This window comes from Struthio camelus, chromosome 10 (genome assembly GCF_040807025.1).
Source record: "Struthio camelus isolate bStrCam1 chromosome 10, bStrCam1.hap1, whole genome shotgun sequence".
NCBI classification, from domain to species: Eukaryota; Metazoa; Chordata; class Aves; order Struthioniformes; family Struthionidae; genus Struthio; species Struthio camelus.
Window position 1 is genome coordinate 16,039,934 of NC_090951.1, and position 22,386 is coordinate 16,062,319.

The 22,386-nt window shown below is 37.2% G+C and overlaps 1 protein-coding gene across 1 annotated transcript; it reads right to left on the reverse strand.

Moving 5' to 3' along the window:
• Window positions 1-806: 806 nt before the first annotated feature.
• Window positions 807-22,219, reverse strand: N4BP1 (NEDD4 binding protein 1). The gene is made up of 7 exons (XM_068955973.1): window positions 21,875-22,219; window positions 15,103-16,874; window positions 8,138-8,268; window positions 7,590-7,686; window positions 5,830-5,937; window positions 4,174-4,281; window positions 807-2,005 (listed from the first exon to the last, which is right to left on the reverse strand). Exons 1-7 carry the CDS (start codon window positions 22,148-22,150, stop codon window positions 1,669-1,671), a joined length of 2,829 nt encoding a protein of 942 aa, XP_068812074.1. The 5' UTR covers window positions 22,151-22,219; the 3' UTR covers window positions 807-1,668.
• Window positions 22,220-22,386: the final 167 nt, after the last annotated feature.

A 22,386-nucleotide genomic window follows, 5' to 3' on the forward strand; every position in this document is an offset into this window, starting at 1 on the left:
CTTAGGATAAGGCTCAGTATTTCAGAAGTTTAACATGGGCCTACTGGCCTCAGTTTTTTGCCTCGTCTTTACGGTCCGATTTTCTTTTACTAATTTGAAAATTTAGCACCAGAAACCTGTTAAAGGCAAGGTATGACAGTCTTAAGTATGTACACAGACATAGACACACAGTAATCCTCACTTTGCTCCTGGTCTTGAGAGTGGTCCTAGTGGTCAACCTTTGTGAACTATGGTTCCTTTTCTTCACCCTACTTCCGGGCTATATCCCAACATAGATTTAATGGAGTGGAGCTGACTGAATACTGCAGCTTACTAACTGCACGCAAGACAGCATGCAGTTTCTATATGAACAGTATCACATTCTGTTAGCCTATTACAGCATTAAAAATTAGAACAGGGTAGGACAAGGGCAACCAGGAAGTAGAACAAGTTGTTTTTAAATTAGAAATTCTTTTTACCATCAATACTCCTTTCCTTCAGAACAACTTTAGAATCTTTAACAATGTAGATATCACAAATCTTTGAAAGCATTCCAAATATTTCCCACTGAGGTGAGTTGTGAATTTACACTTTCTAATTTAAAATTTTCCTCTCCCAACTACTCTAAGGTAGTAGTACCTCACAACCTGAATGAACAAGCAAATGGATTTTCTTAGTTTGTTTTCACTCCATGGCACTAAGATTTTTACCCATATATACACTACTTCCTAGTTGCCTGCAATATCCAAAAGGCGTTTACCAGTAAATTATTCATATAATATTCAATTTTACCCATAGCAGCACTTTTATAGTTGCTGTTATCTGTCTTGAATTTAATTTTTTTTTTTTTTTGTATAAGAACTAGCATTTCTGAGCATCAGTCAGAAATCATCTTGACCATTACAAACAAACAGATGCACAATGCCACCTTGTGACAGTACTTCAACACCACACCAAATATTTACTACTCCGGTATAGCAATCACCAATTGCAGTTCATAGACCTCCAGAGTATACAGACTACTTCCAAAATCCACAAAAAAGGCCTAATGAAAGCAGGCTGACATACAACACAGCAGTATTCATATCTGAAAATACTAAAAGGATTTGTGGTATTTCCATTGAGATATGTTTAGAAGATCATAAATTGAAGGAGGTACTATTAGAGCATAGGTTTTCTACAAAGTATCTATACACTACATGCAACCCCCCGACCATGTTACCTCCTAGGTGCACGGCTTAGGCTATATTAGGTTATGCATATGTCTGGAAAATATGTCTGAAGATGTAAGAGTCACTTTTCATCTTCTGATATGATTTTTCCCCTTTGAGAAAAGGAGTTTTAAAAAGTGCTAACACTATTTTGAAGTGATAACAGTTCTTGAGAACTGCTTGATAACGGTTCTTGAGAACTGCTACTGCTTTAATAAGCTCAGTTCAAGTGAAGCAGAAGATTTGGTTTTTTTTCATAGAAAATATTAATACAAATCTGTAGTAGCAGCAGTTTTTAATTTACCAAAAACCTGGCATCTATTAGCAATAGAAACATACACAAAAAATATCTTTGTTTATACAAATAAAATTAGGTTCTGAATATTCACAAAGTAACACAACACAAAGCAACATTTCCCTCCACATTGACATTCAAAATTAGACACATCAGTTGTGATATAAAAACCCTGTAAAATACTCAGTCAAGCACCATGGCAGACAATGCATTAAGATCTCTCATAAATGGATGGTCAGCTAGTATTTGATCAATCTTCTGTCTTTGCTCATAATCAGGAAATATTTTTATCAGGGCTTCTCTTAGCTGTACTGTTTCTGAGGCAGATCTCTGTGGTGGAATTGCTAGGCAAGTCTGTATGTTTGGTTCCAGCGGAAGCCAGGTTGGTGAACGATCGCCACGTATTTGGTTTTTAGGCTGTCGATTGCTACTAGTTGGTTTGGGGACTGGCATGAAGAAAGGTTTCTCAGAAGAATATTGTCCACTGCTCTGTAAAGCCTTCTGTGCTGACAGAAAATCTCTATGGAACAAAATTAAAATCTTTGATTAAATTAAGGTAGAGGAGATGCTAGCTGTCTCTGTACAACCACAGAAAAGAAGAAAAGCCTTCAACGCCTACATTTTACTACTGCTCAGCTAATTATTGATTAAAAAATGCAGTCATTTGATTCCAAAGTGAAACAAAACAGTAGGTTTAACAATTTTCAATTTGAATGTGGAGTGACTAACAATATCTAATTAACATTATCTAGGAGACGTTCCAATGTGCTTTTAGAATATTGTGACATTAACTTGGCAGAATACAGTAAAAACAGCCAAAAGCTTATTTTATAGAAGTATCAACTTCAGTATTACAGAGCTAAATTATCATTAAAAATACACTGAACGCACGTACAGTGACTCAGAACATGTGAAAATACAGACAGACTATAAGGGGCTTCAGCTGCTCCACAAGACCATTCCTCATCTACTTTTGCTCATGACTGAGAGCTATCAGCCATGCCTACACTTAGGATCAAGGCCATAATCTGCCTCATTTGATATCCCTAGTAAGGGCAATTAATCTTTTCAGCAATTTCAGGATCTGAATAGTCTTCCTTAAAGACTGAGATTTTGTTTCAAACTTGGTTTAAAAAGTTGTTGTCACTTTCAACTGCTAGTACTATAAAATTTAGGGCTGCTTCTACTTCTGATGCCACTAGATAACACAGAAGTATGAACTGGAATTCATGATACAGTCCATTCTCCTACTGCTAGAGGAAACAGTACATAAAATGTATGGAGCTCTACTTTTAAAAGCAATTAGGGGACCACCTACTGCTACTCAATATGGAAAGTTCTCTAATTGCTTGAGATCTAGTTTCTGATTTTACTCCTAGCAACCAATGGTGCCATTTATGCTCACTGTGTCATTTAACTCACATAGAAAACTCTCAGGAAAGAACAAAATCAACTCTTTACACTGACACTTTCTCTCTCTCCAAAAAAATCCCATATAGTTAGTAAACCAAGCTCTTCTAGACTTCTCAAAAGAAAGGAGCTCTCCTTTTCCACACTCATCACCGCCATCTCTCAGGACATGCTCTGTTTTCATTTCATTTTTCTTGAACATAGGCGACCAAAACATAATGTTCCAAAAGACATCTCATAAGAGCTTTACATCAGAGTTTGAATATTTCCTTAACATTTCTTTTTGCAGTTCTAGAACTGCATTCGCTTTTTTCATGCCTACATCATATGGCTATTTTCAGTCAACCTATGATCAGCTGGTACATACATGTCTCCTTTTCCTCAATTGTTTCCAATAGATTAGTTTCTTGCTTATACTTTCTATTAGTATTTAAGTGCATAGGCTTGCCTTTTGTACAACTGATTTTTTAATTACTTCATCACTTGTTTCTAAAAGCTCTCAGCACTCCTCACTACCATTAGCATTTATAATTCCTAAGCTGGTGAAAGAAGTGCAAAGAAGAGCTTATTATCTCATGCAAAAGAGTAAATCCATTCTCAAGTCTTGGCAGGTAATGCAGAGCAAGTTCATACTTTTTAATATATACATTTAAAAATAGAATGATCTTAAGAACAAGATCTATGTAGCTATTAATTTTTAAAAGTATGAATAAAATACAAATGCATTTAATAATAAAATCAATTTTAAGAGGTATTGCTAATAGCACAGTGCAGTACCCTCAAGATACCCTGTAGCGTGAAACACCTCTCCTGTGACAAAGGGTATGAATTTAGACTGCTTTTTTTTAAAGTACCTGTTGTCCCATAATGCGTAAGTGATCAACCGAGATACTTTAGACAGCATCATTCTCATTTGCAGGATACCAGACTACCACATATCCAAACTACTGGTAGGTTTGTGCAATATTAACACGCTGTTTGGACCACCTTTGTGTGAAAGCCACGACAACCAAACCTCACAGGAAGTTACTGAGGCATTTATCTTACTTATCTCAGATTTGATTGAGGATCTTGATTAGATGCAAGCGTCACCAGCAGTTTCTGAACAGACTGAAGTAACAGGAAAAAACATGTTTTTGTTAAGCTACTACATCCTAATAAGTAGTGTCCTTGCTTAATATTACTGTACCTTTAACAGTGAAAGTGAAACAGGAAAGCAGTTCATTCCACATCTAAAATCATAGCTATCTCAAAGAAAAGTGAAAACAGTGCTTATACCTAGAGCAGCCTTCACTGCGAAGGAAGTCATCTAATCTGGGTCCATTTCTTCCTAAAGGATCATCAGGAACCATAAATATGTCCCCAGCAAAAGTGTACTGGAGCAACCTGTAAGAGAGTTTTTTCAATATTACTTAACATTAATGTATATTTTCTGCCCCTTCACCTCTGTAGCATAAGTCACCTTAAAGCAGAAACTTCATACCATACTAGGAGTCCCTGAAGCCTAATTAGTGAACACCCGTTTTAGTTACAAACAACATTCCCATCAAAACAATTCAATGGGCGATTATGTGAATTGTTCCCATTGCACTGCAAAACACCTAGTTCTTTGACAGAAAATGTTGGGTGATGGCTTTTTTAAAAAAAAAAAAAAAAAAGAGGTCAGGGTGGAATTTTCTAGATGATTTGAGAATATCTTCTGGTTGTTTAAACTCCCCTTCCTTGCCAGGATGTTCAAATAGCGAGCTAAAACGCATACATTACCAGACAGTCAAACAACTAGTGAACATGGAGTTAGCTGTTTACTGATAAGAGACAAAGAAGTGTTTTTTCTGGAATCATTTTGGGACAGTGGGAAATGTGCACTCAAGGAAAACAGCTCAACCAAAATTTATCTGCAAGGAGAGGATCTGGTAGAGTGGAATTCCCCCAGAACTAAAACTGATAACAGATGTTAACACAACGTCTTGAAAACCACAGACTCTGAATGACGCACTAAGTGTACTTGCTGAAGTACTGTAGAAGAACAGAATCCAGCTTAGGCAAAACTTGCTCAGAAAACAGGGTAAATACCTACATAACAAGCTAACATAAGTTCCATGCTCTTCCAGCTATATTATGAAAACCCAAGCCAGTTTTCAATTATTTATTTCAGGTAAAACTATACAGACGCCAGTCACTGCAATGCAGATATACCCTCAGAAGATGTCTGGGAGATAAGAACTCTGACAGATTAATGGGAAATTTGGGCAAAGGAGATTAACAGTAGATCATAATTTCATAGTAAGAGGATCTGGTTTAACTGGAAAGAAAAAAAGAAACAGACTGCACAGCAGAAACTCATTCACAGAGAATCCAGGTGTCAGTTCTGGGATATCTGACAGCTAAGTCGACTCATCTAAACCCAAAGGACACTCAACAATTGCAAGGAACAGCTGCAGGGAAATGTTTTAAGTGTTTATTTTGTTTAGCTATGTCTATTTGTTGGGCTACAGTAGAGTGATTGATTCTGAAACGTTAACAGCAGACCTGCCTGTCTGTGTTATCATGTCTCCTAGAAGGAGTGATATGTAGATCAAGAAAGCCTGTGGAAACAGACCTCAGAGAGGGTATACTTTAACAGGATATAACACTGAGCTTCAGAAGGGACACAGCTTGGCTGCTACACCAAGCTTCTGGTCATGTGAAGAAAAAAAGAGAAGTGCATTAGAGAATATATGAAAATCAGGGACATTAGCCTATTCAAGATATGATTATTAGGCCATGTATTAAGGTGATGGAACTCAAACACAGTAATCTTTTGGGCTCTACCAGAGTCACATGACAGACTGCCTTTATGATGTGTTTTTTTTTTCTTTTTCTTTTTTTTATTATAGTGCCTATAACTGTACAGACAGGCATCCTTTAAGCTTTCTTAGAAACACAAGTAGTTACCTTTTCTGAATAATTTCTCTCCAGGCAAGTGATTCTGTCACAAATTCTCTGAAGTTATCGTTAGTCACAATAACACCTCCCGTTCTATCAGCAAGATGTAATAAAAATCTGTAACATTCATTTCAAAAACAGTTAAGATAGTCTGCCTTGCTCAAAATTGTCCAAAGATCTAGAAAATTAAACATCTCCATCATTCAAAACGAGTGTATTTACATGAAAATTTGAAAACAGCCATTTTCATTACCAAGAAATTACTTGATTTTGACCTACCATATAAATTTGAACAGTAATGCTTTAGGTAGCATTAGTTTTAGTGCAGTAGAGTCATTATGGAAGGCTAAAAAGACACAAGATTCTGAAGTATTTGTAGAGGTAAATGGTATGCTTTACAGAAGAGTACGGTATTTCATATACATTCCAATCCAAGTTTATTTCCACATACTTTTTTTGCTTAACGTTAATGTCCTTGCTTTTTGCTAGCTGAAACACTGCATGGAGACTATTTCAGAAGAAAGTGAATGGATTTTTTTTTTTTTTTTTAGGGAGGCATATACACTTTTGACCATAAGTGCAAGTACGTTAACACAACACTGACTTCTAAAGTAATCCCAGCTGTACCTACTGCACCTATACAGCATGTTATATCAAAGCTGGGTGTATATAAAATATTGCAGGTATAGAGCTAGCGTGAAAAAAACTCCAGCTTGGCTGCCTTCTACATAATTCTGTTTCTGCTGTAACATTATTACTTAACAAATCTGAGTTGCTGTATTTTCACAAGGAAAATATATAAAGTGTAGTGCACTTAATTTATCTTTTGCACATCAAGTTTTGCAATCAGGTACATAACTGTACAATTAACAAAAACAGGCACACCCATGATGCAAGCACTTGATGATTTTGTAGTTAGAATAATAAAGTAGGAATGATTATTAGTTAGAAGGCAGAAACTGAGGTCCAGCGAACGGCAGCTAGCAATTTCAAAGCTGCAAACTGCTTATCCATGCAGAATTAGGAAAGCTGGCTGTGCAAAGAACTTGCTAGTATGCTCTTCTAGTTGTGTCTCAAGACTGGGAGAATTCAGTAACAGCTACGCAGTCACTAGGGGACTGCCCTCTCCCACAAAGCTTCCACACACCTAAAGCTTACTGCTGACTTGTTTGCTGAGAGATGATCCCCAAATTTTGAAGCTGAACTCTGTTGCTTGAAATAGCTTGGAAATTTAGCAGTCTAAACATTGCTACAAATACAGTGATCCAAACATCTGTCTGTGTCTAGGTGCCCCAATGGTATTAAAAACAACAACCACCACCCCCACCACCCTGCAGAACAAAACAGTAACTTTCAGGAGCTGATTTTTACTAGAGTTCTACAAAGTTAGAGGCCATCCAGAGATAAATCAACCATCAGGAAAGCATAACACATTATTAGAAAATTCATTTCTTTCTGAAGACAAATGATGAAATTTGAAATGGATTCACTTAGCAATTTTTTTTGTTAAAATTGCCATGATAAAATTGCTATTTTCCATTAATTTCTGAAAACTATATGTACAAAATTACTACAGAATTATGTATTTTACTATCACAAGAAACAGATTTCTAGATGTAACAGATATAAAGCTCAGACACATAAGCTGGAGGCATAGTTCCTTTCCAAATAGGCTGAAGAACTGACTAATACTATCACATATGAAGTATTAATGTTGCAACCATTAGTCAAATGTTTAAAAAGATTGTAACACTACACATGTTCCATACCTGTCATCATGAGCAGCAATTCTTGCTCCCAAAACCATCCTTGCAGGGGTTAAAGACAATATTCCAACATCCTGGAGCTGTGTTAAGAAATGCTGCTCTGTTGAAACATGAAACAAATGTTCAGTTTTAAAAATAAAAACTTTCCTCTGAGCTATTTAGAGATTTGATTTAGTCTGAGAAATAATTAGCAGAGAAGGTGGACTATTTCTCTACCTATTAATCTATAGGAATGGCCTGTTGACGGTTAGAGATCTGCTAACATTACAAAAATGGAAGAGGTTGAAACCAGAAATTAAAGATTCTCTAATAAAAAAAAAAAAAAACAGCCTCCACCTACGGCATATCAGCTGGCCTGTAAAATATTTCAGAGAGTGTCCCAAGATGTATGTTGAAATAAAAAGATGCATGCTGAGCAGCCAGAACTCTCATGCTTCAGTTTTATCAAGTTTTGCTTCTCTACGTTATTCCCAGAAGTATCCAATTAGTTATAACTTTGTTTAATAAAGAAAATGATAATAAAAGAAACATAAGGAAATTATTTGCCTCACCTGTAATGTAAGGATCACGTCTGGTTCTCCACTGTGGAACAAACACAGTAATATTTCTGTGGCCACGTTTCCAAAAGTAATCAACAGCTATTGCAATTCCTCGACAGGAGAAGAATTTCCTTAGACCATGACTGGGGGAGGGGGGAAGAATACAAACGTCACTTGTAACTTAACTCAAAAGCCTTTCCAAAGACAGACAGGTATATCACTCAGTCCACTTTGAGTTTCGTGGGCAGAACTACATTTGAGTCACCAGAAGAATTGGGTTTTCCTTTAAAAGAGGCTGATAACGATGGTTTCAGAAACCTACTGATAATAGATCAAAACGATCAGCATCCAATTCATGATAGTTCCAAATACAGTCCTACTATGAAACAGAAGTTGGTTCAACTGGTTCCGAAGGATTAGAAGGGACAATAAATCCACTCATAATCTAAGATATTAGGGCCTCCTTCCCCTTTACTTCCACAATCTGAGCTGTTGTTTTCAAGCAAAATAATGCAATTCCTTTGAAGAATGACTTTCAAAATACTGTACTTCAGTGGTAATCATTTCTTCCTATTAAAGGAGTAAGATACTTATTTCTTCCTGTTTATGCAACTCAGTTAAGTGGCTTGTTAGCAAACTAACAAACAATTGCCTAACATAAACAATACTGAGATTGGAATTGATGACCTCCTGAGGTCTTTCCCAACCTAAATTATCCAGTGATCCAATATATCTACTTAGCAAAGGGCAAAAAGTCCTTCTTTAGTTATTTACTGGCTAACCAGGTTCTAAGAACTGGGATTCAAGCAAATAGGAATCTTAAAATAAGACACAAAAGACCAACTGAGAATTATCTCCAGAATAAAATCCTACAAAACACCTAATAGCAGGTTACATAAGGTTAACTCCAGTTTTAATTCAGAAACTTTTCTCTCACATTTATTTTCATGAATGAGAGGCTAGACTTAGGAAAAAACAAATATATGCTTAGTTAGAGAACAAATATATGCTTAGTTAGAGAAGGTATCTATGCTGATTGTAATAAAACTACAATTGAAAATGGCATGATCAGACAAAGCATTTCTTACAAAAAAGTATGTATTCCACCTTTTGAGTTAGATAAATGACTGAAGTGATTTACGTAATAATTGATCAAGTGGTAATCATATTTTAGACTGCTCTTATAATAGTATATAGATAATATATTATAATATAATATGCAATATAATGTATACTATAAGCCTAATAATAAGCCTTACCAGTTTTGAGTGCAATCTTATCTGTAAACTCCCAGGTTAACCTACCAGTAAAATGTCTAAACAGAGTTTTTTAAAACATTCCCATGCAAATGTTTTACAGTGAAAGACAACCTTTAGTAACATTCAAGGACCCCTTCCTAGTTTTCTAAACTCAGTTTAAAATAAATGCATCAAAATATAAATCTGCAAGCTTCTCCAACTGAGTTGGAGGAAAGTGTTCTATGCAGAAGGGCAGAAAAACAAACAAAAAATTCAATCATAACTGTAAAAGGGGGGAAATCTGACTTATTAACTCACTGAGTTTCTGAAAGGAAAAAAAAAATCTTATGCTGTACTTGCCCTAGTAAAATTAATTTTCTTTACATCAAGAACAGTTAAAGAAATGCAACAGTCACAGAGGATTTACCCCTCATAAATCTTCTAAGTTCTGAACTTAGAATGCAGTCCTAATCTTAAATTTTATATTTTAAGTTAGGTATGTTATTCAATAAACTAGAAAACTGTTCAATACTTTTACTATTTTAATGGCTCTCAGCTGCACTTCAGGGGACGCAAAGAACTCAATGCTCATGTTGCAAGCTATGCTTTCTCCACTTCTCCATTCTCTTATTTTAGAACTTTACACCTGCTGAATTGCACGACAATATTCTTCATTTTAAAAAGTTTATTCAAGGGTGGTCTTATCTTCCAAACATCTATATCAAAAGACTGCATCTGTTCCCCAGTACCCACTGTAAACATATACTACTGTTTCCAGCTATCTCAGATCTTTAAAAGCCTTTTATAACCCTAAGACAGTATTTCAGAAGTTAAAGAGATGATCATAAGCCAGACAAAGCAGTAAACAACAAAAGCCTAGGCTGCCTACAGATTGATTTCCAGGCCACATCAAGTTTTTCTTTTGATTCTGTAACTGAATTAAGAAAAGCATGTATCATGACTTACAAATTATTCTAGCAACATATAACTCCATCAACTAATTCCTTTACTCTGTTGCAAGTTTTTTCAATATTTTAATAAAATTTAATTTAAAAGGACCAAACACCTATCTGAATATTTCAATCGACCATGAAAGGCCTGTTTTCAGCATAGAAAAAGGGGCAGGCTTTAAAATACTTGCTAGGGATTAGACTAAACTCTAGGCTTCCTCTCATTCAACAACCATATTGAAACTACAGCTGTCAGGCCTACGCAAGGATTAATGTATCAATGTATAGTTTTTACTAGGCTGTGTATGTCAAAAAGAGAAACATTCAGCTCCTTACAGTCTTCCAGAGCTAAGCTACAAAGTAGTTGAAAAAATCAAGCCCATTCAGCCTTAGTCCAAGCATGCAAGCAAAGCATTAATTCCTTCAAAATAGCAGGACACTTAGAAAGCCAAAACATATAGTAATAGAAGCAGATATCCATACCCTCAAGGAAGTGGAAAGTAAAACTGATAGCCTAAAAAGAAAACAATTTTTCACTTTCTAACCTGAAAGAAAATACTAAGGCTTTATTTAGCCAGAAGGAAGCTGCAAAATAGCTACGTAAAGAAACATCAACCCTCCCTGCATTGCTTATTTATCAGGGCATTTAAACATCTCAGTGGTTCTGTTATTTTTGGTCAGTTTTTCTGTCCTTTGATTTTCATAAGCAGAATTTTCATTTGGCTGAACAGCCAGAGGCAGATGTTACAGAACCGCATTTGGGGAAAGTACACCAAGAACATCAGACCGCTGTGCCCTACAGGTGCCTCACAGCCTTCCGAGAGCTAAGTAGATGTTTATTCACCATCTTTTAATTGATCGCTTTCAGATTGTGTTTGGTGGTTCTTAAAACACAACAGAAGAAAAGCAGGCCTCATCATACTGTACTCCGTATCTGCTGACACGTAATATACCTCCTTGTCTGCTGGAAGGACTATACATTCTGTCTTACAACAGACTGCTGTGCTTAACAGTTGCAGATGAAACATGTAGAAGAAAATCCCTCCAAATTTGAAAAGCCAAGAGGATGTGGTGTGTTATTTTCTACATGACCCCAACAATTTGCATTTCTTTTCCATTAATACACATCTGGGAAATCATTCTAAAGAGTTCAAGGTAGCTTATGACTCAGTCGTGACTTGCACTTTTACATCACTATTTTCTAAATAACAGAGTCTGAACAATGAGGAAATAAGTCTGCTTTAAACACTATTTACCGTAACAAAACTCTGTACACTTTTTTTTATTCACGGAGTGTCAGAGTTGTGGCTCCTGTAGGGTTTCCCCCGAAAGCTAGCAGGACTATAAGAGTCAAAAGACAGAAAACATTCATCAACTAGTTTGATTAACCCTTCAGTGATCGAACTGAAGAGTTTTTATGCTGCCACTCAAAAGGAATAGTGCTGGGCTTTTAACCTATGGAAATCAATTCATAAGGATGATTACCACCTTCTTCAGTCAATGACCACTTGGTAGGAAAGGTTATATACTACAGTCTTCCTACATTCACTCTTACAAACACAGTGAATCATCCAGATTTACTTTTGACTCCTTCCTGGTGCTATAGAGACTTTCTGTACTAACTACAAATGGTTCTATGACTACACTACTAGATCCTTGCTCCTCAAATTGCATTTCAAGCTAACAGTCTTTGAAAAAGTTGGTTTTGTTCTGAACAGTGGAAAACAGTGTTCCAGGAAGATTGTGTGCAAACATATATGAAGCCTGTCAATAAAACAGACAATGTGAGTTTTTTTTTTTTTTTTTAAATGTGAAAGAAGTTTAGAACACTGTCAGAAATATTCCTGAATGCACTGTATGTTTAGGAATTTCAAGGTGTCCACTGGTAGTCTATGTAAAGTATCAGCAAATACTAAGGTATCCAAAAAGAAATCATCAGGCTATGACTACAGGTAGAGGGAAGAAGTTGAAATTTATTCCCTAGCTTGCTGAAATAAGAGTACTAACAGTTCTACTACTCTACTTTATGAAGGTTTCCATAATAGACTTATGAATTCTGTTTGAGTGGAGATGTTGTGCAGAAAAAAAGGAGTCAGAAGTATTTAGTAGCCCTAACAACTGATTAGGTTTTGCTAGTCCATGAACCCTGTTTAAAAATAAGTTTAGGAGTTACAGTAGATCCATCACAGCCATGAAAGAACAATACCTAAGGGCATCTTTGTCTAGATCCATGAAACTAGAAGCATGCAACCATATTTTTTTCCATTAACACAACTGTGTTTGTGTACAAAGAGACAAGATCTGTGTTTATACATTTACTTCTGGGAGACCATACCAGCTATCAATGGTACAAAATATTAAATTCATTTTAGGACAGGTTTAGACATTATTTTCTAGTTATGGTATATAAAATGAAAAATAGCTCTTTCAGAAAAAGTTTATTTTCTTCCCCTAAACAGTACTTAAGCTTCTTTTGGGAAGCAACTTTCATCTAATGGCTAGGAGTAGATGAGATCTGTTACACATACCTTAACCAGCTAGGAGTGTTTTCCTCAGCATAAAGGAGTATTATACGGAATTGATAGGACCACTGGTAGCACTCTAGCCTACTCTTAGGAAATACCCAATTAAAGAATTAGTTCCAACCAAATCTAAGATAGTATGGCTGCATTAAGGCTCTTCAGGATTTCCAGTGTTTAGGATTAAAGTCTGTACTTTAAAAATAGTTAAAGTGTTTAAGAAACAGGATATATAGCCTATTCGCTCTCCACTCTATCTGGAAATGGAGAATGGTCTACGTTAGATTTCTTATTATTTTGCTTAAAATACTCCATTTGGGTTCTACAACTGGCTTTCAGATTGTAAACTAATTATTATACCAGATAGGTTTATTTTTTTTCAGCAGAGGAACTAAAAATAAGTTTTAAATAGCAACTTCTCATAGTAAATTTACTCCTGTTTATCTTTATACTGACCAGTGGAACAGCAGGACAGTCAGTTTGTTCTTAAAAGCTACCACTTCCTTATTAAAGGAAAGAAACAGTGCATTTGTTATTACTTATACTTTCATATTCCAAAATGACAAAAAAAGCCCCAAAGCAAACAGTGACAAAACTTTTGACATGTTTGCTTGCCAAAATTACTTAGTATAAAGAGAACAAATCCAAGCATCTTCTTGGCTAGAGAAGAGCCATCAATTCAAGGATAGTTTTATCAAGACTAATGTTAAAATGAACAAAGGCAAGCAAATATGTAAGAGATACAGGTTTAAATTGTTTTTACTGTTCCAGTTAGTATGACCAACCAATAAACCCCTACAATAGGGTAACGCTCAGAGGAGATGGGCAACGGCAAGGTGCCCGTGAAGCTCAGGAACAATACAGGTTGTGACTGATCACAGCTGTTGCAACAAAAGCTGACTTTATCTAAAGGCAAAGGAGACCAGGAGACCGGCGGGTGGCCTTTGTTTTAGATAAACAGCTATGTCAGTTGAGTGGATCAACTTACACCTCAGTTGAGTTGATGAACACTTACACCAGTTGATCCAAAGAGCGCGAATGCCTCCCTGAGTTAGCCAGACCAGCATGGGGGAAAGTATATATGTGGCTCAGCCCAACACAGAGTATAAAAACTGAGCAACTAACAGAAGAATTCTGAAGAGAGCTGGCTTCAGCTCACATATTCCTTCCTAGCAACTGGGGGTGCCCAGCATCAAGACTGTGAGAGTATGATAGAGACCAGTATTTCTCTAATGCAGAGATCACATTTGTATCGTGATTGAACTGTATATTGCAATTGCTTTATATTCCTAAGTATAACTTATATTGTGATTTCAGTATATTGCTGTATCACTCTGCTAAATCAAAAATCCTGTTTAACATCATATATCTTCAAAGTAGTAAATTTTGATATTAAACATTACACCTTCCATATGTGGAATACCTAAAAGAACCTGGTCAGAGAGCATTGGACTCTAACAGTTATGATAGCAAACTTAAGGTGGTACTTGGCATTGCCTTCAAAGATTGTCTGCAATGGAAACACTGAAAAGAAGGAATTAAAAAAATAGGTACAGTAACAGAAAACCCCTGCATGAGTCAATAAAATGCATTTCTTGATCTTTTGAGTACTAATAGTGCCCATTTCATAGTTTTTTTTTTTTTTTTAAATGTACACTGCCTTGTCAGGCAATCATTTAAAATTATTAAACAGCTTTGTAACTTCCTACTATCATTTGCGTATGTTCTTTCAGGTATAAGGAGATCAGAAGATAAAACATGTGCATGCATACAGACAGTTCCCTATATTGCAAGTTCTTTGGAGTGGGATGGTATATTTTCATTGCATGTCTACATTCATAAAAAATAACAGGGCCTGAGCACTATCCTAGCAGAAGGGTCATCTATGCAGCATCTGCTAAAAGAACTGCTGTTTCCTTTTATACATAGTATCTCAGCAGAGAATTGTAACTTCAAATAAGTCAGTCATAAACACAAATGTCGTTACTAAGCAGAGAATAAAAACATCAACATTCTTGTATGTTAGAAATTAAAATGAGTATTATGAATCTCATGTCCTCTCCAATTATCTAATCTTATCATATTTTACCACCACAGCCATTACCAGTATCTGAAAAACCTTGCTGAGTACACAAAGTGTTGTTCACCTAAAAGCTAGCTGGCAAAAAACTTTGTTTTATATATGTGATGGCAATCTCCTCTTCCCAATTTAATTTGGAAGTTTATTGAACTTTTTATAAAGAGAAATAGTTGAAAATAGGAATACTTACGAAATTGCAACATTGCTTCCATCAATAATGATATGTTTTAAGTATGGTTTCCCAGGTTCATTTTTCAACTCCAGTCTGTATGGCTTTTTCAGAGAATCCATAAATCTTTGAACCCCAGTAACCGAAGGATCAATATGACGTTTGTATGGTCCCACTGTCTCTGTATCAGAATTTGAAGCATTTATTTGTGAAGACAATACAGTGCCTGGGGGAGGATTTTCAAATTTTGAAAGATGGGAAGGGCGCTGTTTGAGAGGTCTCTCTTGAGAAGAGCTGCAATGTCCTAAGTGGTCCTCAAGAATAGGATGACCGCTCTGTACAGCCGAGGGCCCTGCGAATTTCTGCTGAACAGCAGTTTTAGTCTTAGCTGAGATATGCTGCACATCTGAGCTCCCTCTGGCTACAAAATCAACATCCTTTGGAGCTGCAGCCAGTATAGCACTGCAAGCCACAACACCATCAGTTTCTATATCATTTGATCTTGAACTGCGATTCTTACCAGGGGAATAAGTATCTCTTTGTTTAAAGCATATAGCTGAATTCTTACTGGAAGGTGAGGCAGGTTTGCATACAAGCACATGCATTTTACCTTCTGCATCAACTTGTGCATTTGGTAATTCTCTTACTTTATGATGTTCATTTTTTATGTCCTTTGACGCATGATTGGATTTAAGTGTATTTTTACTGCTAGAAATGTCTTTGTCTTCTTGAGTTTGTGAATGACTTGCATTACCTCCTAATGGAGGATTTAGAGCTTTAAGCTTCTGAGATGACTGTTCAAGTTCTTTCTGAAATTTTAGATTTTCCTTTTCAATTTCCTCCAGCAATGTCAATGGTTCCACAGATTGTCCCAAGATACCAATAACTTTTTCTACAATATTTTGTGAATATCCCATTGTTCTGAAAAAGTTCACAAGAATCTTATATTCCATTTCCTCACTGATATCATCGCCTTCTTTAATAGAGAAATTGGGATCATCTGATTCACTGCAGCTATCTGAAAGCAGATCAATAACAGAATCCTTGTTGGAAGGATCACTGTGTGAGGCATACTTAGATTCTTGTTCATTTTCTAAAGAGAACTGTTTTTTAGGAAGCCTTTCCTCAGCATCAGAAGATCTTCTCTTACACGATTGTCTTTCTTTAGAAACCACTGCCTCTAATGGAGGCATAACATTTATGGGAACAAAACTTGTTTCAGAAGCATCAGAAAACACAGTGTCCATTTTCTTTGTAAGCTCAGTTACAGGTGTTCCAGCATTGTTTCTTGCTTCATCACCACCTGCTCTTCCATCTCTGTTCATAACAATTATTTTGGAGGCTTTATTCTGTAAAAGCTCTGTTGGGCTTTCAGAACCTGTAAGATCTATGATATCGCTCTCTACTTCAGAGCATTCACTTTGTGTGAGAGTTAGAAGTTCTCTTTTTAGTGAGCTAGGCAAGATCAGTAAGTCCATTGTATATTTGTCTGCATGTGCTTCCACAAATTGTCTGAATTGCTTTTTCACTTCTGGTTCATTTTCACTTACTAAGCTTTCATTATTCTCAAAAAGCTTCACAAATTGCTGAACTTGACTTTGAGCCATAACAACAGCTTCTGCACCGCCCTTAATACTGAGTAATCCTGTTTCCAGCACTGTTATGTCAGCACAGGTATCCTGAATAAGACAGTTGAGAAACAGGTTCCGTGCACCAGCAAAAATGCAGTGCATGTCCTTTGGGTAGTACTCCTTTTCTTCTAGCTCAGGTTCACAGAGTCCCTTAATATACTCCTAAAAGGAGAGAAAGACAGCAAAGTAAACTACTTCATTTGTGAAAAGCTAATATATATTATTATGTAAAATCAGTTTTGCTTAGGTCAGTAATGGACAAGTACATTAGCAAATAAAGCCAGCTTAGTGAAAGAAATATGAGAAAATAAATATTGCCAGTAAACTGGATAAGAGAGATAAATACAGATATTTAAAATTACTTTTAAATAGATTTTTATAGAAGACTTTCTTTGGCATACCATTGTTTATAAATAATTTTAGTCCAAACTGTTAGTAGCACTGTATCTAAGTTGTAGCTTTAACACACCACATTTTGTACTTAATGACTGCAAAAAATTCTTACCGTTCTTGATATCAGAGCTCTCACTATGTTGAAGCACTTAGGGTCATACAGACAAAGCACAGACATTGCCATTTTTGTCTCAGATTTAAGAAAGGCTGGATGGTTAAAAGTCTTGTATCTGTAATCTGAAACTTTGTACCTAATATTTACACAATATGTAACTCACTCTGTTTTGGGTTCCAGCACATTATGCTATACACAGAATTCAATTAAAATGACTGATTAGCTAGAATAGAAACAACTTTCAATTACTATGCTTCTTTTTTTACTTTATGAGACTAAGTCATTTCAAACAGATACTAAAGACTATGTCAAAAATCAAGATAAGAAATGCAAGCATTTAGTGTTTAAAAAGACAAATCTAGGAAGATTTATTTTACCATCCCCATTCTCTGGTCATGAACAAATTCCTTGCACTACAGTAATTCTAGTCTATAAAACTGAACTTGTAAAACAGTTTACTAAGGAAATTTCCAAACAGGGGCCATCACAGTGGTAACCATCCCATTCTTTTAAACAGTTATTATGTGTTAGCTTTCCTATACTTATTAATGACAATAAATATAATACATAATAATAATAGTAAATCAAGGACTTCCCTTCCATGGCATGGCACAATATAACTAGTAGCCATAGTAGCATTCATTGAAAGATATACTACAGAAAAACTACACTAAAAACCGAAAGTTTTCTAGCCTTACAATGAGACAACTTTCAAACTTAAATAGCTTCAAAAGATTATGCTATCGAAACACTAACTGAAACTAAAATAGAGTTTAAAAATCATAACAATATGTGCATGTTAACTTTGAAGTGTTTACTGATTACTGTTTTGTTCTACTCAGTATGCTACTTTAAGACATATAAACCTAACACAAACAATTTTAACATAGTTACAGCCAACCTCTTCCAGGGTTGTCCTTTCTTTAGGAAACAAACACATACACTTTACCACACAGTAACAACATCTATCAGAGTTCAGATAAACTGAATTAAATATTCTATATTTTAGACTACGACTGACAAAAAGCATCTACTTACAATAGGTATTTATAACCAAAAGCAAATCACACCCAAAAAGCCTCACAGCAAGCACCTTTTCTCATGAAGCTTTGAAATGCAGTATTTTGAAAGAGCAAGTGACACTGACAAATGATTAATATACTCCAGAATCAAGCTATTTCTGTGTTAAGCATGTAAAGGAAAGAATCATTCAAAATTTGTTTCATAATAGATAAATAAATTGCATTACTATTTCTACTACCTAGACATTACCACGAGAAAAGTAAATTCACTACATTATCTTGTTCTAAATATAGATTGTTCTTTTTGACAAAATATCTGAACTTACTATATCTTCTTTCAGGTAGCATCGTTTTTCTCTGAGCTCTTGCGTTCTGCACTTTACATCATCTAAGGTAGTGAAACCAGTCTCTAAGCTGCAGTAGCTGTATTTGCAGAAACTCCAAGTACACCAAGTTTTATTTTTTATTATCTTTCTGTCTGCATGGAAGGGAAGTTAAGCTTCTCTTTTAAATTGAAATGAAAACCAGTACAAGGTAATGAACAATGTAACACTACTCAATGTAACTCAGTGTTACTACAATTTAACACTGTCTAACATCTGAGTTACCTTAGCATAGATATCAAGCCAGGATGCTTCAAAACCTTATTAACACAAACCACTGTTGTAGTAACAAGATCCAATGGATTACTTTTTGCATCTTAGTCATCACATGACTGATTTTGCAGAGCAATAGGACAACAATGAAGCAATTATAAAAGACTATTCAAGATCTAGGAAATTGTCCGTACATTTATTAAACAGTACTGAAGCTGAAATGAGTGTATTGCCTGTGATTGATGAATTAAAGCATACATTTCTATCACAAGAGTTTTTCAAGGGAGACAATAACAATGTGCAATTGTTCATATCTCCTAGTCAAAAAGCTTTGGTTCCCATCTGGAGAGACAACAGGACAAGTCAAGTCTCCCAGACCCTTTCAAGGTGATTCCCATTGGAATGGGAATGCAGGCAGCAACAGTGATCCTTGAAGCTTGAGACAACATATCCAAAGAGCAACTTTGTTACCGCAGTTTCTCCGAACTGGATTCAAACTAGAAATGAAGAAGCATTACTATCCATTTCTGAAACATACAATTACCAACTAGCAAATTTTAGGCCACATAGTTGAAGGATATTGTAAAGATTTGTGGATAGCTTTTAACAGCAGCCACAGCAGTAGAAAAAAAACACATTTCCAACTACTCCACTGCTGCCTCATGCAATAGTGAGACAGTAATTAGAGCTTACCTTCTATGAAAAATGTATTTTACTTTTGGAAATTAAGACAAGAGCTACACAAAGGATAGGAGGGAATGGTGGAGGACTCCATCTTCATTAAAGGTTTCAATTTTCCTAGTAAGACAAATTTAAAGTGCTCCTTTTTCACCACGTCTTTATGTATGCATTGGCATAACTTCTGTTTTAACTCCCTCCTCTTAAGGGAGGGAGTTAAGACTTAACTAATACCTAACTTCCCCTTTGAAATTTTTAACACAAGCCCAAGGAAGTGAAGCTGACTACCAAATCTCAAAAGATAAAGTTTGTGATGCAAACTTTCTGTGCATAGCACCTGCGTATGTCTTTAACTATTATTTTTCTCCCCTAAAGAGGGAGGGATATAAAGAGGGAAGGACTTATCACAAGACAGCTACTGAAACCTGAACAAAATGCAGTGCAAGTTTACACTGTTGCTCGGTTCCTTTCAGCTATAGCCATTCTTACTATGATACCTACACATTTCACCAGGAAGTACTCATATATAGTTCTCAACAGCTGATGTTGGATGCAAGCCAATAAGAATCTGCTCAGACTCTAGGAAAACTCACACATATAAACGCATACTAATTTAATGACAAATCCCTAGTTTTCTGTCACAATACAGCAAGCCACTGCCTACTAGAGCACTACTACAAGTCAGCTAACATTGTTTTAATTATTAGATTATATAATTGGGCTCAAGGCAGAAGAAGGCAATTAGGGGAAGTAGGCAAAAAAAAAAATTTAAAATCCAGTAAGAACTCAACTGTATCTCAGAGAAAGCAGATTCAAAAATAAACACCTTTTTGCTGGGAGTCAAGGCCAACATAGGATTCAAGACAAAGGCTGCTATTAGCATACAAAAAGTTATATTCTTGTTATTACGTTACTATGCTGTTACATTATTATTCCATATTATAAGAAACTAGGTTGTTATAAGTGAGAAAAAACATACCATGACAACACCTACATTAGGGAAGCTTTACTAACATGCCTCAGCCCTGCCTGGATATACTTTTGCAATTCTGCTAATATGCTAAAAACATAGTATAGTCTCTTTAAAAATGTTTTCCTATAAATATTTTGTATTATTCTATGAAAACAAGCAAGTAGAAAATTGAAATTTGCTGTTTTTCACATTTTAATTTTTTGGGGTTAGGGAATATTGTACTGCAGCTGCCTGTACAGGAAGAATATCTTTTTATGATACCTGTAACAGCTTCTGGAGTTTCTGAGCCAATACACAGGCACAATAGTTTACAGTCAATTTCAGAGCCAATTAAATTCAACAACCTTAACATTCGAAATACTTCACAAAAGGAAGTCTTATAAACTACACAGTTAAGGAATCAAGCTTTTGATAATGGAATGTCGAGTCCAACAGGGAATTATGTCTTAAAATAAGTTGTTAAGAATCCCCACTAATATAAGAAAATAGGTGTCTAGGTTTACTTTTTGAGAACTATTTTCAGAACAAATAGTGCTTGTCATATGATTCCAACAGGTATACTTCCGCTCTAGGTCCACTAGGAGTAATATTAATTACACCATTACAGCTGAGTCCTTGAAGAGCATTAGCCATACAAATGATTTAACAATAAAAAATAAGAACATTATGAAGATTACTACACAGCAACTCATGTCACAACCAAAGACACCAAGAGAAGAGACTAGACAGTCTTTTTTTTTTTTTTTTACACTTCATTTTAGCTTATTTTTGTTCCTTCTAAGCATACATTCAACCTGTCTGCTCCAGCAAACAGCCTGGTGAAGTAGTCCGGATCTGCCAACTTCTATGCTAAGGAGATACTAACTGCCTCAAACTGCACACAAGAATTCCGTTAGCAGGCTACTACACCCCACACAAGAAGTTATGTTTACGAAACAGTCACGAAACATGGCAACACCCAATCACTTTCTAGCGATTTCTTGACTTAGGGGAGAAAAACGAGGAAGAGAGAGAGGCATTCGGGCCGCCTTTGCCAACACCGAGACCAGCCCTGTAGGTATTAAAGGCCCTCCCGTTCCCACACAGGCGGGCCCCAGCAACATTTCACGATTAGGTGACTCGATACTGCAGTCACAGCGAACTTTGCACTTCGGCGTTTATTCCCCTTTACCTCTTCCCTTATTTCCACACCCCCGGAGGCACCCTGGCACCTGGGACACACCTATTTGCCCAGGCAGGGCAGTTTCTACTTCCTCCTGAAGCAGTGGCGCTTTTCGCCCGTTCTTCCTCCTCCTCCCCGCCCGCCCCGGCGCCGAGCGGCACCGCAGGGCCCTTCCCCACACGGCGGCGGCGCCGCTCCCCGCCGGCCCCCGGCCCCGGCCTACCTTGGCGCTGCGCACGGCCTTCCCGCCGCCCGCCAGCTGCACCCAGATCCTGGCGGCGGCCGGCGGCGGGCCCGCGGGCCGCCAGTCTGCCTGCGCCCCCAGCACGGCCAGCCGCACCTCGAACAAGCCCTCGATGCGGCCCCGGCTCCCTTCCAGGAAGCGGCTCTTCTCCGCCGGGACGGTGAACTCGTCCAGATCCGATCCCGATCCCGGACCCGGCTCCGGCTCCGGCCCTGGCCCCGGCCCGGAGCCGCGGGCCGCCCAGCGAGCCGCCATCAGCGCCGGCCGCGCCGCCCCGCGCTCCGGCCTCCCATCCCGCCGGCCGCAGGACAACAACACGGGGAATCCCCAGCCTCCCTCGGCACAGCCCGCGCACGTCACCGGCCCGCGACGGCACCGCCCCGCCAGAGGGCGGGGAGAGCGCCCGCCGCGGCGCCATCTTTAGTAAGGGCGGCAGCGCTCCCCGCTCGCCCTGGTGCCCTCACTGGCGTTGTCACGGGAAGAGTACGTAT

Coding starts and splice junctions, on each gene's coding strand:
- N4BP1 (XM_068955973.1), bottom strand. CDS start 22,150: ATGGCGGCTCGCTGGGCGGCCCGCGGCTCCGGGCCGGGGCCAGGGCCG. Junction 7,687..8,137: donor ACGTGATCCTTACATTACAG/GTGAGGCAAATA, acceptor ATGTTTCAACAG/AGCAGCATTTCTTAACACAG. Junction 5,938..7,589: donor ATTGCTGCTCATGATGACAG/GTATGGAACATG, acceptor TGAATGTTACAG/ATTTTTATTACATCTTGCTG.